Source organism: Rhinatrema bivittatum, chromosome 14 (genome assembly GCF_901001135.1).
Source record: "Rhinatrema bivittatum chromosome 14, aRhiBiv1.1, whole genome shotgun sequence".
Classification (NCBI taxonomy): Eukaryota; Metazoa; Chordata; class Amphibia; order Gymnophiona; family Rhinatrematidae; genus Rhinatrema; species Rhinatrema bivittatum.
Genome location: NC_042628.1, coordinates 40853610 through 40878713, shown reverse-complemented (window position 1 = coordinate 40878713; position 25104 = coordinate 40853610). Strand labels below are relative to the sequence as shown.

Genomic DNA, 25104 nt, shown 5'->3' with positions numbered 1-25104 from the left:
TTCTCTTCTCCCTGGAAGGATTCGCTATCTTCAACATCAGTAAGTACTACCATCTTCACCTCAGAGCTGTTCCCTGGAATCAGGCACTTGCTCCTTGAGGGCCTGCCTCCGTTCCAGCCCTAGTGCCATCTCCTACGTGGAACTGCTGTGCGAGTACAGCCTCCCAGCTCTCAGGGTTCAGATTCTTGCTCCTCGAGGGTCTGCTCTCCCTACCCTGGGGATCTCCATACTGGGGTCTTGTATATTCTCCACTGTACTCATTCTCTCAGTTCTTCCCACTACAGCACTGCTACCGGAGGAGTCGCTGTTCCAGCACCTGAGGGATACCAGCCCAGCCGGGCTATTCCAGCTGCTCACTACTGCCACCTCTGGTGGCTTCATCACATTGTCTAATAAAAGATCAATCTCTGTGTTTGTGTGTCCTAAGCTGAGCCTGACATGTGGCCCCTTACGGGACTTCCCCCCGTGGGCGTGGTCAGCTGCCACAGTGTCCAAGGGTCCACCCAAACCTCACAGTTTTCAACAGCTTCTTGGATCCAGACATTCAGTGAAGATCTAGTTTGGTTTTCTTTTCTTTTTTAATAGCACTGAAAAGTGCTGTTTGAGGGGATGTCGAGAGAGCAAGGCAACTGAATAACTGAAAAAGTATCAAGATACGATAGAGCCATCAGTTGATCTCACCCATGCGTCATGGCTAGTTCAGCCCTGCTTGTTGATGGAAAAAATAACTGACATTGTCAATGCCTAAGTTATAAAAAAAAAAAAAAATTAAGTTTGCTTACTGTAAATGGTAGCTTGCATAAATAGCATGATGAATTAGCTAGAACATGAGGGGGACATCATCCAGCAGCACCAAACAGACCTCTCCTCATATAGCTAGTAGAGCTTTTGCTCTACTGAGCCTTTGCGGGAATTCCCGCTCTGGCACTGTGTTATGAGCTCCTTCAGTCAATTTTAGAGCTAAGTCTAGCTAGGTAGGTGTCTCTCCAGGGAGAGGGGCAAATATTTAGTATGGCTAATTTATCCTGCTATATATGGAAAACAAACGCGCCTTTTCCATAGATACATGGCTGAATTAGCCATAACATGGGGGAAGTTCCAAGCTTGGGGCTGCAGCAGAGCATTTACCGAATAAGCAACCTGGTCCCCATCATGGACAGAAGACTGCTGGGTGAATAGGCTACGCAAAAACATCTTGTCTGAACTTACTGTCAGTCTTTGAGAGATTGTCCAGACAGTAATGGGATGTGAAGGTGTGAACTGATGATCACTTTGCAAAGGTCTTAAAACTGCCCAGCTTGCAGTTGACCTACTGATGCAGACATGGCTCTAATTTGATGAACCTTAATACAGTCTGTTATTTGAATGCAATGCAGTCTGCTAATCAGGTGGACAACATATATTTGGCCACTGCTATGTTTAGTCTGTTAGGATCATAAGAGATGAATAGCTGGAAAGCTCAAAAAGGCTGTCTTCTTCTTTTGTAGTAAGCCAAAGTTCTTTTAGTCCAACATATAAAAGGGTTTTTCACCTTCACGTGCATACAGGCTTGGGAAGAATGTGGGAATACGATGGTTTGATTAATATGGAAAGCTGACAATCTTTGGTAGAAAATTTGAGTGGTTTAGGGCACCACTCTATTGTGGAAGAATTACACGTAAGGAGGATAATGAATTAAACCTGAAGTTCACCGACTCTTTTGGCTAAGGTTACTGCTATAAGGAATATTACTTCCCATCTTAGAAACTTAAGAGAAGCCATCTCCAACAGTTCAAAAGGTGGCTTCATCAGCTGTGCCAGGACCATGTTCAAGTCCCATGGAGCAGGAGGTTTAGAACTGGTGGTTTAATACGACACAAGCCTTTTGTGACCTTGGATACTAGTGGATGAACAGAGATAGCAGCTTACCACCTAGAAAGAGAGGGTAAGCCTATGGCACAGAGTTGCACTTGAAATGGACCCTTTGAGCTCATTACCAGTAAGGCCCTGGTTTCTTCCTTTAGCTAGGGACAGCGAGATGAGTAATTAGGGGTGTTGAGTGGGACGGCCATTCCAACACCCTTTGAGGGTGTTGGAATGGCCGTCCCACTGGATAGGTTTTAGAAGCAGCTCTCTACTGAGTGTGTGGGCAGTGCTTTTTGGTTACTGGAGATTTAGGTAGCAGTAAGGAGCGTTTGTTTCATTGAATTTGCAGGCCTACGTGGAGGATCCAGGCAAACACTGCCTGGGGATTCTAAGTAAGATTGAGAGGTGGTTCCTACTAGCCCACTAACTGGTTGAAGGGGCTTTCCTCTGTGTTGTTTTTTGGGGCTTCGCATTTTTGTGGTAGGAGCCGTGCGAGACTGCCAGGTATCTAGTGGATCCAGGGAACTCTGTCTGGGGTACCCAGGGTAGGGAAGACCTGCCCCTCTGTACCCTCAATGAGGGATGGGGGTAACCTGAGGCAAGGGACAAACTTCGGTGTTAACCTCCTTTTTGGAAGAAAGGCTTTTTGGCTGAAGACCTGAAAGGAAGATTTCTGCTGCCCATCTTCCTGCCCTTCTAGGGAACATCAAGAGCTGCATGTTCCACAGGATCCCTCCCATCGGGGATTTGAAAGAGAGAGAAAGGAAACAAAGAAGATCATCTGTGGATAAGAACCTCTTGAGACTGAGTATACCTATTTGGAGTCTTCGCCCCTGGGGGACAGAGGATTTTTGACTCTGCAGTAGGCTGTTTTATCCTCTTTTGCTGGTATTTAGTTACGTGTTTTTTATCCCGTTGTTCCAAAATAAGATCACAATGGTTTACAAAATCAGCATTCAAATTCTGAGTCAACAATCACATACTGTGCGGCATTCATAATCTACGTCAACATCACAGCTAATACATGTTCTAGTTCATAATCGTACATATTGTAGGTCAACACAACAGCAGATATATGTCTATTTCGTATTCTTACATTTTCCAAGTTGACACAACAGTAAATACAGATTCTAATTCTACTAACTATACACTTTACATCGTTCATTACTTATTGCTCACTTAACTACCATTATCTCCGGTACTGACGAAGTTTTCAGCATATTAGTATTTTATGTTCATGCTTGAAACTCTTTCTTTCCGTTATCTGACGTATTGAGTCTGAAAGAGAGTTCCACAACTTGGGGCCTGCTATGGAGAACATAAGATTGGAATCCTTTGATCCTACCCACACTTTAGAGGTCGAAACCCTGATAAAAAGAATGAAACCTTCGACTCACCCCCTGGACCAAATACTGATTCTCATACCAGAATACATCTCCAAATATCTAGCTGATATCATCAATTGTTCCCTTTCACAAGGAACATTCCCGGACGTTCTCAAATTGGCCACGCTCAAACCCATACTCAAAAAATCAAACCTGGACCCGGAAGACCTCAACAACTATCGCCCCATATCAAATCTCCCGTTTGTAGCTAAGATCATGGAGAAAATTGTAAATAAGCAACTTTCAAATTACCTGGAAGACCACAACATTCTACACCCGTCACAATATGGTTTCCGAAAAGAACACAATACTGAAACCCTCCTCACCTCACTCCTTGATCAAGTATATATTGGCTTTGATAAAGGACAGTCGTTTCTCTTAGCTCTCCTCGACATCTCCGCAGCTTTCGATACTGTAAACCACAATATCCTTCTTAACCGGCTTTCAGACATAGGAATTGCAGGTTCAGCCCTTAGATGGTTCGAATCCTTCCTTAGCAATAGAGGCTATAAGGTAAAAATCAAAAACAAGGAATCACCTCATACTAATGCACCATTTGGAGTCCCCCAGGGCTCCTCCTTATCACCCACCCTGTTTAACATTACATACTCCCTCTCTGTCACCTACTCTCAAACCTCAAACTCAAATTCTATATATATGCAGATGACATTCAAATTTTAATCCCCATATCCAACTCACTGGACTCAACACTCAGGTTATGGAACTCTCACCTGCAAACGATCAACCATCACCTATCAAGCCTCAATCTTGTGCTCAACACTTCCAAAACTGAACTTTTGCTAATTACTCCAGAAGGCAATCCCATCCTTCACCAATCGCAAGCTATTACACAAATATCCCATGCTAGAGATCTTGGAGTCTTAATTGACAGTCACCTGAACCTAAAGCATTTTATAAAACATACCACAAAGGAGTGCTTCTACAAGCTACAAGTACTCAAAAAACTCAAACCGCTCGTATTCCATTATGATTTTAGATCCATCCTCCAAGCTATTCTGTTCTCCAAGATCGACTATTGCAATTCCATTTTGCATGGTCTCCCAGCCTCTACTATTAAACCTCTCCAGTTGCTTCAAAATGCAGCGGCGAGAATTTTGACGAATACCAATCGGAGAGAGCATATCTCTCTGATTCTAAAAGACCTTCATTGGCTCCCAGTAAACTTCAGGATCCTTCATAAAACACTCACAATCATTCATAAAAATATCCACCAACAGACCCCTCTTGATCTGCTTCATCCTCTCAGATTGCACTCGACGGCCAGACCCTTAAGGGATGCCTACAAGGGATCCTTACATGTTCCTCCAATCAAATTAGTGCATCACTCAAACATCAGAGACCGGTCATTCTCTACCGCAGGCCCTTCCATCTGGAACGCCATGCCTCCGGACCTCAGACTGGAGACCTGTCTACTAACTTTTAAAAAGAAACTAAAGACATAGCTGTTCAGCCAAGCCTTCCCCACTACAAACCCCATTGCCTGATCTAGTATTGTTCCATCACTCACTTATGTAAACAAATAATCCACATTTCATGCATAGTAACTATTAAGAGGTCGGCTCCTTGCCCCCCTCTTTTGTATATAGTATTTATTTATTTATTTTCATTCACCCTCTCTTTATTTCCTACTCCCAGTTAAGGCATCCTTGTTATAATGTAACTTTTATGCTCCTTGAATTAATTATCTCTTGTTGATTGGTTAATTGTATTTACTGCTTAGTTCGATGTAAACTGAGTTGATTTGATTTGTATCAAGAAAGTCGGTATATAAAAGCCTTTAATAAACAAACATTCGGTCTCTTATTTGCGTTAGGTGTGTGTTGAGAGTAGAAGGCACCATTAGTAGTCCTTTGTTTTGCAATCTTAGGGCTCGCTGTGGTGTGTAATGTTGAAGTGTCACTCCTGATAAGCATGGGTTAATACTGTTGATGATACTGAAAATTAGAGTAAATGCTTTGTAATGAATTCTGGATTGTACGGGAAGCCAGAGTAGTGCTATCAGTGAGAGGGTAATGTGGTCAAATTTCCTTCTCCCTAGTAAGTCTAGCAAAGGCATTTTGAAGTAACTGTAGTGGTTTTAATAGACCTGAGGGTTGGCCTAGTAATAGGGAGTTGTAATAGTCTAAGTTTGAAAATATTTTTTTTTCCTGCCTAATCAAGGATACTCTGCCCACTTGGAAACTCCACTTAGCTAAGCCATGGAGGGTGGATGCTTCCCTTGCCCAGCAATAAAGACCCATAAGGGAGAAAACTGTAAATAAACAAGTGTACCTGTGATGTTGAGGTCTGAGTTAATTGAAACATATATCACCAGATTATGCATCAGTAAAAACTATTTTTGGACCCTCAATCAGTGATCCAGCATATTTTTGGCATTTACAGCACATACAGTGCAGGAAAAAATACACCTCTCCCAGGGAAAGAGTTAAAAGTCAACCCTATCATTCTGGCCCCTGAAAGATACTTTTCCCCATACCAACAAAGAACCCCGACCCTGGGGGAAAGAGAGACTTGTATTCAAGTTAGCCAGTGTGATGCAGCCCCAAAAGAGAAATTAAATACTTATGGCCCCATCGGTGGTTAGCGGCTACTCTAAGATGGGTTTATACACTCTTACTGATGAGGTGGCAAGGCCTGAATCAGAAAGCAAGAGCAGATAATTCATGTTTGCATGACCACTCCCATATTTTAGTGCTTCTTGGCACAGAGTATAAAATCCTGTGCCTCTTGTTTGTTCATGCAAAACATGGCGATTTGATTGTCTGTTTAAATAAGAATGCTCATCCCTTGAAGGCGGCGACTGAATGTTAAGAGTGTACCTTATGGCTCTCAATTCAAGGAAACGGATCCAAATCTGATTCTCCTGGAATGACCATGTCCTGATTTGGCCTGTCCCAGCACCATGGGAGATATTTTAGAGGAGCTAGTGCTCAACTCTGTTTCCAGTGAGGCATTTGAGGCTGCGCTTGAGGAAGAGAACCAACTGTGGCTTCTGCAAGCCTTATCCTGTTCCTCCATTTTCCAGGCCCTGGACAATCATGTTTGTGGATTCATCTGTCCACAATTATAACAACTGGCTTGGTTGTGGTCTGGACCCAGGCAATGGTGGCAGAGGTCTTGTTCATCTGTAATGGACATTTTCCTGGCCTTTTTCTTGGAAGATATTCTGATGAAAACAATTTTTTTTTTTTTTTTTTTAAGAAAGGCAGCACTGAAAAGTGCAATTTGGGGGCTGCTGAGGCAGTGAGGCAATTTTAAAGATAAACGTTTGAAGATTTTTTCAGAAAAACAGAGGTGCACATCCATGCTAATACTCAGACAAAAGACTAAAGGGGTTTACGATTTTCCATAGATTCCACTAATAGCCAGAACGGTGCAAAAAGTACTGAAGGTCTGGCCCATCTAATCCTTATAGCTCCAGCCCAGAGAAGTCTGGTTTGCATATCTAGTTGAGTTCTCCAGTCATAATCTGATTCCTCTCGGGTCAGATCATGCTATGAGAGAGATCCTTTCAGGGGAAAAAGTAAAGTAATGTGCATAGGAAAAAATAATCCCAACTACTGGTTCACTGGAAACCAAATTAGGAGTCATCTCCCAAAAGCAATACATTAAAATCCTCAGCTCAGTGTGTGATGGCGGCAGTCATAAAAGCAAACAATGTTAAGAATGATCCAAACAGTGATGCAGAACGTTCTGCCTCTGCAGCATATTTAAATGTACGTGTATATATGTTCCTTTATTATGCTGCCGTCTGCATCAATTTATGTCATTGCTTAGCTTAGGAACTCTTCATATTGTAGAGCTAACCTTCCTTACTGGTTTGGTAATTATTTAAATGTTGCTGAGCTTTTGATTGGATCTGTTCCTGTTTGCACCTCCTCTATGTTGTCCTGCTTCTTCCTATTGGTCTTTTGCCCCTTGGCTTCCTGGGAGTCCCTACTTCCTGTTGAAAGTTCAGTTTGGAACTGGCTCAAAACAAGTTGCAGCTCCCTGCTATCTGTCACAACTTCCTCTGCGGCTACAGTTGTCTACCTTTCATCACAGCTCTACCAGTGCTGTTACTTCAATACTATACCATTCGCAGTGAGTGTCAAACTGTTTATCATTCAATAAACATTTTGTTATTAAGAACTGAGTTCTCTGACTTTGGAAGCTAAAAAAGGAAGAGGTTTAACTTTCTGTATAGGCTCCCAAGCTAGGGCATCAGGAGCAAAGGACCCAATACAGAATAAAATGGAAAATATATTCCCTCTGTATCAAGCCATGGTGTGACTGCATCTTGAGTACTGTGTGCAATTCTGGTAATCCCATTTCAAAAAATGACATAACGGAACTAGAAAAGGTGCAGAGGTAGACAACAAAGAGGATGGGACCGCTCTCTATCATGAGAAGCTACACAAGTTAGGGCTCTTCAACTTGGAAGAGAGCAGCTGAGAGAGAACATAAAAGTTTATAACATCACAAGAGCGGAGGAAAGAGTAAATAAAGGACAGTTATTTAGTCTTTCAAAATAATACTTAAACAAGAGGACACTCCATGAAACCAACAACCAGTAAATTTAAAAATAAATCCTAGAAAGTACTTTTTCACTCAACTCACAATCAAGCTGTGGAATCTGTTTCCAGAGTACATGGTGAAGACAATTAGCATAGCAGGGTTTAAAAGAAGTTTGGACACGTTCCTGGAGGAAAAGTCCATAAAACATTATTATCCAGGTTGACTAGAGAAAACCACTGCTATCTCTGGGAGTGAACAACAAGAAATAGATCTACTTTTTGGGATCTGCTGGGTGCTTGGACCCCAGACTGGCCACTATCGGTGACTGGATGCTAAGTTCAATGGACTTTGGGCTGACCAAGCATGGCATGTCTTATGCTCATTACTGCTTACCTATCATAAAATACTCCTACTAAGCAGATTGATCTCTTTTGGCGTTTCTGCCTCATAGAATATCACAAAACCATGATTTCTGCTGGTCTCTAAACTACAGAATGATATTTGCATCTAGTCAGGTCTGCCATGATCTCCCCACAATTAGGTGCTTAGGCCTACTTTAAACACCTGATTGGAGTGGGACATGGGGCAGAGATGAAAACATTTTCTGAAAACTTGTGTCTTAGCCAACATTTTCCCCCCATAACTTTCATTTGGTCTGTTGTGCTCAATTTTTTTATTCTCATTTTTTTTTTGTTTTGCCTTCATTCTTCCTTTAACTCTCTCCCCTCACCCTTCCCCCTATCTGGCCCAGGCCCACGGCCACACCCCTCCTCAGCCCACAATCATAGTGGCAGCCCCTGTCAGAATCAGATGGTCAGGCACCAAAACCATAAACACTTTTACGAAAAAAAAAAAGGATGGATTAGGACAAAATACTAACAGAGCATGATTGAATTTGCCAAAACAGCCGTTCTTGTAAACACATAAAAAGGTCAGCGACTGCAAATCGAGACGAGGTTTAGCTCGTAGCCTCGTGCTCCGGGCCTTCCCACTGTGCTTCTGGTGGGGAAGAGAAACGGTGAGAGATCCCGCTCTGGGTTCACAACCAGGATCCCAAGCCATCAGCGGGGACACCACCCGAGGGGGGGCCCAGAAATAGAAGCCCCAGGCCCAGCCGTATCCGCCGCAGCTCCCCGTTGACGCAGAAGGCTAATCTCCAGGAAGAGCAGCGGCGCTTCTGCTGCTCGCCCCCGCGGCCTCACTTACCCTTATTGTCAAAGGGGCTCCCAGGCGGGGAAGCCCAGCCGATCCCCGCCGGAGAAAGGTCGGCGCTGCCCTGCCCAGATCTCGCCGCGACCTCCGGTGAATAAGACCCAGCCTGCCCGTGCCACGACCGCCTCCAGCTCCTCGATCCCCGGCACCCTGACACCGAGGCTGCAGCATAGGCCAGTCTCCAGGCAGCGCCACGGCAACCGCCTTCTGATTCGCTGCCGCCGGTCAGCTGCCTTTCCGATTGGTTACGGTGGCCGTTAATCAGTCGGGTCGTTTTGTCTCCTCCCTTTTCCTCCACTTTATTGTGGCTCGAAGCCTCGTCCAATAGAAAAGGGGAAATGCCGAGAGCAAATGATTTAAGCTCTCAGGGTAGAGCTCGATTCCTCACCCCATCCGTCAGGAGCAGTGATGTAAGGTTAGGCTGCGCCGCTCCAGCTGGGATTCCTAACCTTTGTGTGTCGTGGCACATTGGATTCACTTCATTGTGGCAGTGACGCGCCATCACCTCCTATTCTTTCCGCCTTCTTAACATAATCACCTTTCCTTCCCTCTCTACCCACCGCTCTGGCATAATGACTTTACCTTCCTTTTTATTTCTCCCCTTTGGTACAATCACTTTTTTTCTCCACTGCACAATCCTCTTCCCCCGCCATGGCATAATCAGTCACCTTCCCTTCCTCCTCCCCCCCCATTAAGTTCTAAACTCATTTTTTAGCTGGTCATAGAAAGCTTGAATCGTGTTCAGAAAACCCGGACCGAAATTTATTTTCTCTAACAGTTTAAACAGACATGGCCATACCTCCTAGGGACTTTCTGGATTTAGCCTGGAGACTCCAGATATTTACACAAGTTTCTGGGTCTCCGGGTAAGCTGATCGTATCTCCGGGTGCCGCGGAAGGCGCAGTGTCGCTGTTTGCTCCTCGGCAGGGTTACAGACTTTGAATGTGCTCCACGTCTCAGCTGACTCGGGGAACGCAGCTCAGCAGCAATCCATTACCGCGGTGGCTCGATCAAGGCCCCGGTGCAGGCACACGTGGTATCTGCACGTTCACTGACCATCTGTGCAGCTACCACGCGTTATGCCTGCACTGGGGCCTTGTTCGCGGTGCTGGGTTCCACCCCTCGGCTGCTGGGGCCTGTAGGACTTTTTCACGTGCCATCCTCCTCACTGCAGCAGTGATTGATTGTGAGTAGTGACATCACTGCCACACTGTATAAGGGAGGGGAGGGGGAGATGGAGAGGCCTGGCCTGGGGAAGGGAGTGTGGCCTAGGGCTAGGACTCAGGGATTGGGGGAGGTGAACAGGGATGGGATTGAGTAGAAGAGCAGAAATTCATGTATTTGTAGAGGGAGAAAAAGGTGCTTGGGAAGAGGGAAAACCGGGAACTCAGACTAAATTGGGAGGGGAGACCAGATGTTTGGAAGGGGGCAAACAGGGAGTGGGGATTGAGCAGGAACTCTGGGATTGGGTGGGAAATTTGGAGAGTAGGGATTTGGAATAGAATCTGCACATTTTCTAATTTATGGTTACTTTAATGTGTATTTGGTGAGGGTCCTTGTTCTGCATGCATTACCAAACTGAGAAATTCTGCTAGTTTGTAGCTTCTGTTGGGGCATGTGTAGTTTGTATAAGAGCTGTAGCAATCTAGCTTTTTCTGTTTTCTAATAAGAGATGTAATGTTCTAGCATATATTGTAATGTTTTTTATTTATTGGTTGGGTTAAGAACATAAGAAATTGCCATGCTGGGTCAGACCAAGGGTCCATCAAGCTCAGCATCCTGTTTCCAACAGAGGCCAAAACCAGGCCACAAGAACCTGGCAATTACCCAAACACTAAGAAGAACCCATTTTACTGATGCAATTAATAGCAGTGGCTATTCCCTAAGTATAATTGATTAATAGCCATTAATGGACTTCTCCTCCAAGAACTTATCCAAACCTTTTTTGAACCCAGCTACACTAACCACCTCCTCTGGCAACAAATTCCAGAGCTTTATTGTGCGTTGAGTGAAAAAGAATTTTCTCCGATTAGTCTTAAATGTGTTACTTGCTAACTTCATGGAATGCCCCCTCGTCCTTCTATTATTCGAAAGTGTAAATAACCGAGTCACATCTACTCGTTCAAGACCTCTCATGATCTTAAAGACCTCTATCATATCCCCACTCAACCGTCTCTTCTCCAAGCTGAACAGCCCTAACCTCTTCAGCCTTTCCTCATAGGGGAGCTGTTCCATCCCCTTTATCAATTTGGTTGCCCTTCTCTGTACCTTCTCCATCGCAACTATATCTTTTTTGTGATGCGGCGACCAGAATTGTACACAGTATTCAAGGTCCGGTCTCACCATGGAGCGATACAGAGGCATTATGACATTTTCCGTTCTATTAACCATTCCCTTCCTAATAATTCCTAACATTCTATTTGCTTTTTTGCAGCCAGGCAGTTAGTGATGATTTGATATGGTGGGTTTTTTGCTATGTAGATTGAGTACCTCTTGTTTTTTGAAAGGTTTTGTATTGGAAAATGTCTGTTGCTGAGGTGACATCAGAATTTGAATATTTTTTTAATGAAGGAATAAAGAATGAATGTCATCTGTTGTGGGTGGGAAGAGGGAAGTTTCCTCAGCTGCATCACTGTGTCTACTCTTCCCCACCCCCTTTGCTAATCTACAGAAATATCAGGGTGAGCAGAACTCAAAAGTTCCCCGAGTATGGATATGGCCACTCTACTCTACTGAAAGCTTTCTCAACACCTAAGATAGGAAAAGAGCAGAGAGATTATTAACATTTAAGTGATGGAGTGGATTTAATGTCCTAATATTATATGCAGAATTCCTGCCTTTAACATACCCAGTTTGGTCATTATGGATCAAGTCTAAAACATATTTTCCAGCTGCCTGGAAATAATTTTAGGGATATTAGCATTGGTGTTCCCCCTGCTTTTCTAACTCCTGCCTTCCCTTGGTCCCAGGCTCCCTCCATTGAGATTGGACTTTAATAATTTTAAGTTTGGTTGTGGTTTTTTTTTTTTGGTTGTTTTTTTTTTACAAATCACAGAAACAGTAGAAGTAGAAGGTCAGCCAGCAAAGTGCTGAATTTAATTAAGGATTATTTTTTTTTTCAATTCAAGCTCTCAGCTTTTTTCTGGTGCCAGTTGAGTAGGGTTGCCAACTTCACTTAAACCTACTCCTGGGGGTTTCAGCATCATTTTGGACTGGGTTTATTGTAGAGAGGATTTAAGATGGCAATACCATAGGCAGAGGACCTAGACGAGAGGTTTACTCCTCCTCCTCACCTTGGAAAGCAGAGTTCAGCAGGAGAAGTCTCAGTTTTGGGAGATCTTCAGAACCTGGCGCCCGGGGCATGTGCCTGTGTTATCTATGCCTCCATCCAGCCCTGATGGGGATGCTACCTTGAGATGAGAGGGATTTAGAAGGAATGCTGGATTAATTTAGCTGCTGGCCAAGAGCAGTTCAGTTGTGAGAGCCCTACCAAACTCTTCTACTATTTGTTGTTTGGAGTCAAACACAGGACTAAAACCATCGATGGACAAAATTGACTTAGGTTGTGTCTGATGCAGGCTACCTTAGTCTTTCTCTTGGGCTTAAATTTGAATTTTCGCTGGCTATCCTGGGGCTTTCAGGATTGCTATAAGGTTTCACTTTGTATTTAAAGACTTTCACACAGTTCTCTCCAGCATCTGCTACCAAAAGATGGCCGAAACTGGAGCAAGACACTCCTGTAGGTCTCCGGAGACCTTCAGAAACCAGGCAGACTGGAGATCCGCTCACTGGAAATAGGACAACTTGTCTCTGCTGTTCATCCGCCACAATGATATTGCCTTCTGGGTCGGTGCACACCCCAGCTGGGTTACCAAACTGGTAACCATATTTGTTACTAATAGAGCAGATTAACCTGTGGCTACCGCCAAAGTACTTGACATCTCCACACTCTTCACTTACGACAAAGCCCCCATCAGGTACCGAACTGACATAACGGGGTCCGCACAGATCTGAAATAACATGAACACCTTGTACCTTGAAGGCGTGATCCACAGCAAAGATATGAACCTTTCCTTGAGTGTAGTCTGCTACTAGAATCCTTCCCATAGAGTCCACCCCAATCCCCCTGGGAGAATCAAATTTCCCAATCTTTATCCAATCACCTTGGGAGAATTTTGAGTGAGGGTTGAAGATACGGATGACCCCATTAAGCATGTCTGACACTGCCACCATCCCTGATCTAGTAACGGTTACATCTTCTGGAAGAAAGTGTTCCTTTTCCCTACCCCAATCAACACACTGCAAGGACTGGAAAGCTTGCCCTGAGCGGTTGAGGAGATGGACCCAGGGCCCGTTTTCACTGGTCACATAGGCAGTGCCATCCAGAGAGCAATGTATTCTGCTTATCTGTCCATATCGAGAGCCATTCGGGTTGGGGATTTGCAGAACTAGGTTATTCTGTCGGAAGTAGAGGAGGTTTTTGATGTTCTCCAGGTCGTGGCAGATGACCTTGGTCTTTTCAGCCAACTGCTGGATGTGGCATTCTTTAACCATGCCCATCCCCTGGTGGCTGCTCAGAAGGGGGCTGGCCTTCTGGAGGGTACTCTCTGATTTCACCTGCAGGTTGCGTACAGCCCTTAGGAGGTTCTCCTTCCGCCTGGTAGTCTCCAGAGAATAGTCCATGGCTGGGAAAGGACAGACATGTTATTACAATGCACACTCTGCACAGTGCCGATATAGAATTACAATATTCTGAACTGCTTAACCAATCTGATCAATGGAATATTCCACTGGCGGAAAGTGGGAGGACTTTTTCTCAAAACAGATCTTTTGTTTTCCACGTAGGGTTTTATTTTAAGTGCTTGAGAATGTGCAGTTTATTGATGCAGTATAACAAAACTGATGTTTTTTATGGGCAGTCACCTTGTCTGACCGGGAATTGGAAAGAGAGAACTACTCAGCTTCATTTTGTAGTGCTCTTGCCCAAGTCACATAAGCTAGTGGTTTTTATATCCCGAGAGGGGCTTTATCAGGACCTGGTTGTGTTGACCTAACCCCTGAGATCTGCAAACCTGGAAACCACAATCCTTTAGAGGGGGAACTTTCTTTGCTGAAAACGTTTAGATATCAGCAAATATGAAAGCATCTCAAATATTCTGACTACATCTATTTCCGCAGCTGTGAGCTGCTTGGTCCTTGCTAATCACATAGATATATGTTAAAGCAGTTGTGGGCTGAGGATGGTAACGTGATTCTTGAAGATAGATAACTCAGTCATGAGTGCTGTTACAAGACAGCTAAAGAAATGTTTTCCTTCTGCTCACTGATTCAGGGCTCTGCTCTGATCTCCAGCTCTGAACAGAAAAAGAAGTAGGATTTTACTAGAGACCTATGAAAATTGAACCTGCCATCCTACAACCACAGTAAAATGCCACACATGATAGGATCTAAGGAAACATGCAGTGCAGAATCTATAGGAAAACATGGTCTCAAACAGTACACAAAACTCTGAATCTGTACACAGAAATAAAGGAAATGGCAGCTGTGTGCCATGCAAAGAGTCTTTGGGGATGAAATCCTGCACAATGGGGCTGACGCAATACAGTGCACTCAGCCTAGCGCACAGCTTGCCGTGCAGTTGGACACGCTAGAATAACTCTGATGCAATAATGGGATTAGCGCGTCCAAACCAGTGCGTAGCTAATAGCGCTCATTACATGTAATGAGCGCTATTAGCTATTGCCCCAATGCAAAAAATCACCGTGCACCTGGCCTTAAGTCTTCACCTGCTCCAAGCTGCCACAAAAAAAGTCCAAAATACTACTTTTTTTGTGGTTCCTCCTACTTAGGATCATCCCAATACTAAGTAGGAGGGACCACAAGGAGCAGCAAGAAGAAAAAAAATCTTGACAGTCAGAGCGTCCGTTTTCCTGACACCCAGCCATGTCTCCTTGGTGCCTGATGCTATGAATGCGCTAAGGATGCACAATTTATCCCTAGTGCGTCCTTTTTAGCGTGGAAGCATCTGGCACCCAGGAGAGGGGGATGGGCGCCCACTTTGGACGCATGGTTTTTTTTTTGCCCTTGATCGGCCGCAATGAGATTACTCGGATGGGCATTAGCCAAGAAAACAGAGATCTAGGATAGCCAACCCCCCTTTCATTGCAGATTTTTATAACTAAGCAAGCTTTCTCCCTCAAGAGTTTTCAGGGGTTTGCTGGAGATCTTATGATATTGCTTGGAAGCAGTATATGGATTGTCTTATACTAAAACCTTTGGAGACTCCAGCCAATGTAGACTGCATGGGACAAACTGCTGACGATTCTAGTGAAGTCACAGGGATTTGGATAGTATGGCATCAGCTACAGCTTTTTCCATAATAAATCCAGACAGTTTTATTAAAAAAAAAAAAAAAAGACAATGGCTTCTGTTTCATCCTTTTTAATAAATAGGAAGGAAACCAGTTTTTAGGAGAGTCAATGGCAATTAGCCATAAACACAGATTTTAGGTTTAACTGGGCACAAAGAGCAGAGTAACTTACTTACCAGCAACCTGGGGACAAGCGTTGTACTTCTTGTGGAGCCACGAATTGCTGCCTGGATGGCACCTCTGTGCTCTGACTAGCAGGACAGAGAAGGCTGGGGACTCCTCTGGACGTCTTCTGTTGTTAGTGACCGAGACTGAATCAACAGCCCAGGATAAAGGACTTATTGTGTCAACATGGCCTCACCTCTTTGATAGTTACACGAGTAGTCTTCTGTGCAATGTTTTCAAGTGTTTAAGTTTGGCCCTTCACCCCTCATTTCCTTCCCTGTAATACTTATTTCCCCTCCCCCCCCCCCCCCCCCCCCCCCCCCCCCAAAAAAAAAATACAGTGGTGAAAAAGTCACAGATGGGACACTTCAGGTTAGTTCTGATTTTAAAATGTTTGAGATCAGTACTTGTACCTCTGGCTCTTTAATAGAAAAAGTGAGACCATATTCAGGGATAACCAGAATGTACAGAATAGCAAAATGCCTGAATGTTACTCGCCTTGAGCTACCAATGAAAAGGTGGGAACTAAATTATTATATAAAATAATGGAAATCTTTCTTTGGTGTTAGTGCTGACTGATTTGCCCAGGGCCGGTGGAAGCATGGACTAGGCAGTTTATGTGGCTGCCTAGAGCGCCACAGCTCTGAGGGCAGCAATGCCATAGCATCTTTTTTTTCCCTGGGGCTGGTGGGAAGAAGAAGCCATTGCAGAAGGAGCGGGCTACCGCATGGGCCCGTACAATGGAAAGGAGGTGGCCCCAAAACAGCATCTGCCACGGGGGCACCCCCCCCCCCCCCCCACTGAGAACAGCAGGAGGCAGAGCAGCATCTGTGCAGGCTGAAATGAGGAGACCACAGAGCAATGCCAGCCAAGAAGAGCAGGAGGCAGCACAGTATCCACAGCAAAAGGAAGAGGCACCTAGGCAAAGCAGAGTTGCCCATGCAGTGGCAGAAAGCAGCATTTTGGGCCACTGCACCCGATGGAGTTGTCCTCTTGGCCAGAGTATTGAAGAAGGAAGCATCTGCTGCTCGTGTGCTTTCAGAGTGGGAGTTATGAAGTGGCACAGGGAGTGTTGTATGTCTGACTGAGCATATTTGAAAGAGAGGGAGTGTGTGTGCTCATGATTTGAGCATGCGGAAGAGAGGGAGTGAGTGTGCACGCGCAATTTGAGCATGCGGAAGAGTGCACGCGATTTGAGCATGCGGAAGAGGGAGTGTGTGCGTGCACGTGCGATTTGAGCATGAGGGAGTGTGCGTGCATGATTTGAGTGTGTGTGCGCTCGATTTGAGCGGGTGGGAGAGGGAGTGTGCGCGCACGATTTGAGCGGGTGGAAGAGGGAGTGTGCATGCACGATTTGAGCGGGTGGGAGAGGGAATGTGTATGTATGAGATTGATTGATTATATGGGAAAGGGAGTATGTGTGTGTGATTGAGAATGCGGGAGAAAGGGAGTGTGCGTGTGTGTGTGGTTGAGCACACGGAGAGAGGAAGTGTATGTTCAGTAACCCTTCTCGGCCCCCTACTAATCCATGATAATCTCAAGGTACCTGGAAATAAAAAGTTCCCAGGAATGGAGAATGGAGATTTTTTTTTAATCCTTATTTTAGTTTTTATTATTGGGTACTATTTAATGTGTCTGCAGGTTTTAATATTTTATTATCTGCGTTTTAATTATTGCATGGTATTGTATTTGTCAGCTGTTTTATAATATTCTTTTTATTAGTGTGATTTCACTATTATGACTGTTTTATATTTCTTCTTTTAATTGTTTGTTTTATGAAGAATGGTAATTTTTCTATTTCTCCAGACAGAGTCTGGCTTGCTCCAGTTAACAGTTCAGCTTTTGTCTGCAAGTTTTTATTTAAACTTTATGCTCTCTTTATTCTGTATTTGGTGAGTGAGTGTGTGTGTGACCAAGGTGAAGTTTTCTGCTAGCATGTAGCTGCTGTGTGGGGACCTATAGTAGCTTGGCTTGTTCTGTTTTCCTAATAGGAGATGTATTGGTGTTTTAAGGCCTGGTGTAATATTTTCAGGTTTAATGGCAGTTACTTCTATTTTGGTATGGTAAGTTTGCTATATTGCAATTATAATTCTGTTTACTCATGGCTTTCTGAGGGCTTCAATATGCATTACAATAGACCTAATATCATATGGGTTCCAAGCTTTTTTTTTTTTAAATACTTTTTACAGGGCTCTCTGTAAGTGATATTTTTACCCCAGAAAACAATGACTTATTTCATGTAAAATCTGTTATAAATGCATACATTCTAATTGTGTGTGGGGGCAGGGGGGGGAGGGAGTACCAGGTAATAAACTGTGCCTAGGGTACCTAATACCCCTGCACCAGCCCTGGAACTACAGCAATGATCTAGCAAATGGACTGCCTACAGAGTGTGCACACTGCAGCCATTACACTACACGGACACTGGAAATAATAAGTGTTATTAGTGCCACGTGCAGCATCCATGCAGTGTGAACATGTTGCCAAATGACTGAACATGGCAAACTAGCAAAAGCAAACTGGTGTATGCTGCATTAAAGGACAGCTTGCAAAGTGACTGAGCAAAGAGGGGCTCCCTACCACTGGGTATGTATTGTTCTATGTACAACCAAAGGGGGGAGATGAAGCTGGATCATCTATTGCTGGCATAAAAAGATGTGCCTAACAGTGGCAGGGAGCCCCAGTCTCAGGTAAGTTACTATTCAAGCTGCTTCACTCTAAAATGCATTATCTAACAGTTGGATTTTTCAGTGGGAGAGGTGGTGGTGAATACGTTAAGACCCCATGCTCGCTTTGGTTAAATCTGAGTAAAGCACATGTTGAGTTTCTCTCTCTCTCTGCCACAGTAATCCAACTGACTCAATGCTAGCAGTAAATCGTATTTAAGAATATTGTTTTAGGAGAAGGATCTTACTTAAATATGGCCACCACTCACCTACAGGCTGTAGCCGTGCTGCTCCTACATTCTGAGATCTGAATTCCCTGTTAGCTGACCACTGAGGAGGATGAGAGTGGCTGTAAAATAATGCAGGTGAAGGAGCCACTGACCCCAAACCTTAGCAGGACAGACTAGCAAAAGATAAACACTGTAACATTACAAATTAAAAATATTTCAGAGGAAACCCAGAACACATCCTGCAGAAAGCTAACTTTTCTCATCAGTTTCTCTAGGAGGCGCTGTTGCTTCATGAAAGAGGTCTAGCCTGAAGCACTCATTACAGAAATTGGAAAGACAGGGGACAAAGATCACTAGCTACTGCCATGTCTACCACTTTTGGTGGTTTTTTTTAGCATGTATGTCTTATCAAATAAATAGAATTTTGATTCAGGCTGCTTAACTTTTAGCTTTTCAGGATTTGGGAAATCGAACACATTTTACAAGTAGGGAGGGCTTGATGTGCCCTCATATTACTCTCTAGCCATTGGCCATACCAAATGTGGGAAAACACACAGAAAAAATTAATTTTTAACAAAATATTTAACATTTAAAGGTCATGCCAACAAGATAAGCATGACGGAAGGGCATTTTTTAAATTTTCTTTTTATTCTCTTCTTTTATCAATGCATTTCTCCTATTTGATTTGCAATGTTAATTTCTCTGCTCTCCCTGGCTTTTTTTTTTTTAAACCCAGTGGTCTCCTGCTCTGTTGGGCTTCCAGCTCAGTTGGAGCCCAGGCTGGCACCTGGTGCCATGAGTTTTTGCTTCCCTGTTTTATATCCCTTCCCAGCTTACTTTGCTCCAGTCCTTGCAGTGACAGAGCACGGCTTGCTTCTGCCGGTTACTGCTTTCACTGTTTTTGCAATGACTCCCTCCCAGGAGCTGTAAATGCTATCTCTGCAGCAACTCCAACCAGCTCAGGGAAGGGGGAGACCTGAGCACAGCACCACCACTGAGCCAGTCCCTTTCCCTTCACCCAAATAACTTATTTACACTAGATGTCTAATGGTTTGTTTCCTATTACATTATATCATTCATAACAAGGAACTTTTCCCTTGAATGCCACTAGGATCCTGCAACTCCCACAGGATATTTCTCTGAATGGGCTTTCTTTCTTGCAACACATTGATATAAGGTCTATAGAGAAACGTAGAAATGACAGCAGAAAAGGCCCAGATGATCCACCCAGTCTGCCCAGCAAGCTTAGGCCAGTATCTGCTGTACTGTGCAGGTTACTCCCATGCTTATCAGTTTCCCAGACCGTAAAAGTCAGGGACCTCGAATGCTGTCCGAATCCAATTTTCCCTTAACCCCTGCCATGGAAGCAGAGAGCAATGATGGAGCTGCATTAAAAGTAACAGGCTTAAAGATTTAGGGTAGTAAAAGCCGCCTCAGCAAGTTTCCCCCCCCCCCCCCCCCATATGTTTATTTGTATCCCAAACGGTAAAATGTGGGGCCCTCGTTGCTTGCTCTCTGAATCCAATTCCCCTTTTCCCACTGCTGTTGAAGCAGACAGCAATGATGGAGTTGCATTAAGCCTTGATTCTGTTATTTGTTAAGGGTTGCAACTGCCACACCAGCAAGTTTCCCCTAGTTACCTCCATGAGAAGGGACTGTCTCTTATGTGTATCTGTACAGCACTGGGTACTTCTTGTAGTGCTATACAAATGATAAGTAGTAGTAGTAGTAGTGATGTTAGCAGGCCTAGGGGTTGTTCCTGAACACAAATCTGTTGTCTCAACTATACCAGATGTGCATTTGAAATTGCAATGTTCTCTCTTGCACCCCCAGCCTCCACAACACTCCCTCTCAACCCCTGTACTGCCCTTCCCCACCTCCTTTCATAAACCATATATTCCCGCACTGCACCCCTTCCCCGATAGGATGAAGAAATAAGGTGCTGCCTGGGAATGTGGCTGCTGGCACTTCTTTCTGATTGGCAGCTCAGGACGCACCACTGAAGAAAAGGAGGTGGGAAGTATCAGTACAGTGCCAAGGGCTTCCTCCTGCTGCCTACCAGCTGAACAGTGAACACAGGTGCAAGAGAGACAGGCGAGTGTGGCACCCGAGGCAGATGCACATGACATCCCTCCTAGCCTTATCCTGGCAATGCCTATGATTGAGGGAGTGAGAGTGAAATGCTAAAAATCCCCAAGGAATTGCAAAAAAAAAAAAAAGCTCAGGCTTCCAGCCTTGGCTCCGACTGAACCAAAAGTATAAAGGAACCCTGGGATCATTCAGGGAAGAGACTTTGAACCAGGCAGAGTGCCATACCGCTGCCATGTGGGGCCTCAGTAAATGTAAAAATGTGGCCCGCTGGCCACGCTGGGAAGAAGGGGCTTGGGAGCAAGAATGCTGGGTCATGAGGTCTGAAAGGGGAGAGGGGTTTGGGAGCAAGAGTGCTAGGAGAGTAGGGGCTAGGGAACAAGTCTGCTGGGGGCTGATAAGCAAGACTGCTGAGAATGGGTGTATGAGAGCCAGAAAGCCTGTGCTTGTGTGTATGCATATGAGAGCCAGGGCACATGTGTGTGTGTGTGAGAGCCAAAGAGCCTGACGTGTGTGTATGAGAGCCAGAAGCGTGGGAGTGAGGAAGAGAGAGATTGTGTGTGAAACAGAGCCTGTGTGTGTATGTGTGAGACAGAGAAGGGGTATGAATGAGTGTGTGTGTGTGTGAGAAAGGGACTGGAATTTCCACTAACTAAGGGCCCATGACCATGCTGTCGATTTTGGTGGAGCCATGCTGCTTCAGAGGAGGAGGTGCATGCCCTGTCCTGCTGGAAGGAGCCCAAAGTCCGAGCTAGGTTGGCCCCAATGGCCGAAAGTTTGTTTCCTTGGCCATTTATTTATTTAATAACTTTTCTATACCGGCATTAGTAGGAGACATCATGCCGGTTCACATGACAACAAAAGAATGGAAAATACATTATAACAGGGCGGTGGGTGGGGAATATAACAACAACAGAGAAGGCAAGAAGATATAGGTCTGAGCAACTGGTTAACAGAAGCTAGGTAATACAATTCAACAGGTTATAAATTAGAGATGTACTGAATGGGAAGCAGCACCAGTGGAGTATTTACAAAGGATCCAGGACGAACTGGGGGCAAGCATTTGGGGCAGAGGTAGGGAGGGGAGAGGGGCTTAGTCTGGGAAGGCTTGCTGGAACAATCCCACGGGGGGGGGGGGGGGGGGGGGGGGGAGGCCATGGGAGCTGAAGGAGACTGCTGCTGCCGCCTGTTTCTTCAGTGTGTTTATGTGTGTGGAAGAGAAAGCATGTATGTGAGAGTGAGAGAATGTATGTGAGTGAATGGGTGTGGAAGAATGAGAGAGCATGTGTGTATGCGTGTGAGAGAAAAGGCATGTGTCTGGGAGACTGACCTCACTTCCTCCCTGCCTGCCAATCCATGGCAATTTTAAGGCATATGGAAATCAAAAGTTCCCAGGCCTGCCCCCCCCCCCCCCCCCCCGTGGGATTCACAAACCAGTGCCCTTTTAGAAAATCCAGGCCTAGGGTTATTTTTCAAGCTGCAGTAACCCATTATTACGTGCGGTAGACCATTATCGCACGAGATAATGGCATTTCGCGGCCTTAAAATTAAAGGGAGGGGTTTAGGGAAATGGGGTGGTGGCTCAATTGCCGGCGCTAATGTTTTGGACATTATCGCGGGCAGTAGAGCAGGAAATACGGTAGCACCACCTTGTAACATGGAACTATGGAGGCGATAGTGTGCAGCATGGCCGCACCACCGTGATGCGGCCGGCTGCACACTAGTGCCCCCCCGCCCCCTTTATCGCGGCAGGTCATCGTTCCGCACAGAAGCGGGCTGTCAGAGCGAAGTGCCGTCATTAGTGCTTTCGGATGGCACTTCGTGGGGCGGTAGGGCTAAGTGTGGATGGATTTAAAGGTGTACAAACGTAACTCCCTTTCTCCGTCTTTACGAAAAAACCTTGATGAATAAGGTTCTTGGGGTGCCATCCGAAAGCATTAACGACAGCACTTCACTCTAACAGCCCGCTTCTCCCTGGTCGCGCGCAGCTCCGCCCCTCTTGCTAAAGCCGTGACGTACGCGCTCACTGCGTGCGTGCGTCGGAATCCCGGAAGCTGCGGCTGGGGTGGTTGAAGCAATGAATTCAGGAGGTTGGACGGCAGGTGTTCAATCGCTGCTGCTTTGGAGGCTTGCGAGGGGTTGAGCGAGCTTGTCGCCCGTCTCTGGTGGCCTGGCGGACAGCAGCAGCAGCAGCCATGGTTGTCAAGGTGTTCTTCCCTACGTCCTGCTCGGCAGCTGACAGTGGGCTCCTGGTGGGCCGTTGGATCGCGGAGCAAAGCTCCGCCGTGGTCCTCGCCATCCTGCACTTCCCCTTCGTGCCGGGGCAGGTGAAACGCTACCTGGCCGACCTTCGGCAAGGGAGTGGGATCGGCCTGTCCGTGCTGGGGTCGTGGAGCAACTGCGTGGAGGAGCAGCAGGAGGAGCTGGGGCAGTTCCTGGAGGACCTCCGCACCATCTTCTGCCACGAGCCCTGGCTGCAGATCCGCAGGGAGAGCGGTACCAAGTTCTGGAGCTGCCGCGCCACTAGGAGCAGCCAAGAGGAGGAGGACAAGGTCATCCTCATCTACCACGACCAGCGCAAGGTCATGCTGTCCCTCCTACACCCCCCGGAGACCCAGCGGGCGGCCGGTGACCACAGGACGGAGCCCCCCGCACTCAACGAAGCCTCTGAGCTGGCTGCCGTCTTCCACACGGTGGCTCAGAGCCGGGTCCTCTTCATGACGGACAGGTACGATGAGGGCCCCGTGAGGTTGACGCATTGGCAGTCGGAGGGCGTGGAGGGCAGCATCCTGGTGGAGCTGCTGAAGCAGGCCTCCGGGCCCATCTGTATGTTGCTGACCACCCTTCTCTCGCTGGTGTCCGGTGCTTGTAAAAGCAGGTGGGTGCTGACTGCAGTGTGGGAACAGGGGTAATGCCCAAATGAGGTAAATCTGTCCATACCTTGACAGGAATTAACCTGACTTGAAGTCGGGGTATGTTGCTTTTGATCTGTGTCTCAAATATACTGCTAATAGCTTTCTGAATACTTGCATTGTGCCAAAGAGTGCTTCTTTCTGGAGTTCATAGGGTTTTATATGCACAGGCTTAATTAATAAGCAGGGCCCTGTACAAGTTCTATTGTCTGTACCTAAAACTTGCAGAAGCTAGGAGTCCATGCCATGCACTGGCTGCATTGGTATGGTTAGCAGAAAACTTTGTCTTGTATGTAACTGTTACTTTTATTTCACTAACAAAAATATCTGCATAATGCTAGTGCAGTAGTGGGTAAATATGGCATGGTATTCTGCCAGGATTGCTCTATTGGACAGGCAACACATGAATCATTAATGTATCCCAAAAGAAAATTGCAGTCACTCCTTGAACAATTATGTCTGGCAAACATCAATACAAATTACTTGAATGTTTAAAAAATTTGTTCATTAAATATTCTCTATATGTTTTTTTGTGGTGTTCCAGTGCATGCTGGAAACTATCTTGTTTTACTTGTGGAAAATTGTGCTTACTGGTACCAGCAGACTTTGGGATGAGACTAAAATAAAACCATTGCCTCACCCAGTGCTTTGGAAAAGAGTGTGATTTTGATAAATGCAGTTAAGACAGAGTCTGGCGCTATGTGAAGCTCATAGTATTTGCCTGAGATTACCCCCAAAGTACTGGGTAAATCAAATGAGTGTCCTTACTCTTTGCCCTGGCAGGGGTGAAGGAAGAGTGCTGCAGTCACTGGCTTGCTCACCAGATCTAGATCATGCTGCACCAGGTCCTCCTTTGCTAGCAACACCTGCCAGTTGAGTGAAGGATGGAAGTGCCTAGTGTTATTAGAGAGAGAGGTTTAGGTGGGACTCAATGGTAAGTTGCCCAAGAATATCTTTGCCGCAGAAAACTAGGGATGAGTTCTCTCCTAGAAGGTGTAAGGATTTCTGTACCTCTTTTGAGTAGGGATGTGAATCGTGTCCTCGATCGTCTTAACGATCGATTTCGGCTGGGAGGGGGAGGGAATCGTATTGTTGCCGTTTGGGGGGGTAAAATATCGTGAAAAATCGTGAAAAATCGTGAAAAATCTAAAAATCGCAAAACCGGCACATTAAAACCCCCTAAAACCCACCCCCCGACCCTTTAAATTAAATCCCCCACCCTCCCGAACCCCCCCCCAAATGAGTTAAATAACCTGCGGGTCCAGCGGCGGTCCGGAACGGCAGCGGTCCGGAACGGGCTCCTGCTCCTGAATCTTGTTGTCTTCAGCCGGTGCCATTTTCCAAAATGGCGCCGAAAAATGGCGGCGGCCATAGACGAACACGATTGGACGGCAGGAGGTCCTTCCGGACCCCCGCTGGACTTTTGGCAAGTCTCGTGGGGGTCAGGAGGCCCCCCACAAGCTGGCCAAAAGTTCCTGGAGGTCCAGCGGGGGTCAGGGAGCGATTTCCCGCCGCGAATCGTTTTCGTACGGAAAATGGCGCCGGCAGGAGATCGACTGCAGGAGGTCGTTCAGCGAGTGTTCCGGCGCCTCGCTGAACGACCTCCTGCAGTCGATCTCCTGCCGGCGCCATTTTCCGTACGAAAACGATTCGCGGCGGGAAATCGCTCCCTGACCCCCGCTGGACCTCCAGGAACTTTTGGCCAGCTTGTGG

The 25104-nt window shown here is 45.8% G+C and overlaps 3 protein-coding genes across 5 annotated transcripts in view; 1 reads left to right on the top strand and 2 right to left on the bottom strand.

Annotated features, from left to right (window-relative positions):
• ASB8 (ankyrin repeat and SOCS box containing 8) overlaps window positions 1-9955 on the bottom strand; it is a 43140-nt gene extending 33185 nt beyond the window's left edge. Inside the window, exon 1 of one of the 2 annotated variants that reach the window (XM_029577275.1) lies at window positions 9760-9955. The gene's annotated coding sequence lies outside the window, so the exon portion shown is untranslated. Of the gene's footprint in view, window positions 1-8954; window positions 9162-9759 lie in introns of those variants that run through there. The other variant, XM_029577274.1, reaches the window with a different exon arrangement.
• A 2078-nt stretch (window positions 9956-12033) lies between these two features.
• NHLRC4 (NHL repeat containing 4) lies at window positions 12034-15622 on the bottom strand. The gene is made up of 2 exons (XM_029577273.1): window positions 15507-15622; window positions 12034-13645 (listed from the first exon to the last, which is right to left on the bottom strand). Exon 2 carries the CDS (start codon window positions 13641-13643, stop codon window positions 12540-12542), a length of 1104 nt encoding a protein of 367 aa, XP_029433133.1. The 5' UTR covers window positions 13644-13645; window positions 15507-15622; the 3' UTR covers window positions 12034-12539.
• Window positions 15623-22308: 6686 nt separating this feature from the next.
• PIGQ (phosphatidylinositol glycan anchor biosynthesis class Q) overlaps window positions 22309-25104 on the top strand; it is a 41189-nt gene continuing 38393 nt past the window's right edge. Inside the window, exon 1 of one of the 2 annotated variants that reach the window (XM_029577271.1) lies at window positions 22309-23207. In XM_029577271.1, coding sequence (XP_029433131.1) covers window positions 22675-23207 — 533 coding nt within the window. In that variant the 5' untranslated portion in view covers window positions 22309-22674. Of the gene's footprint in view, window positions 23358-25104 lie in introns of both variants that reach the window. The other variant, XM_029577270.1, reaches the window with a different exon arrangement.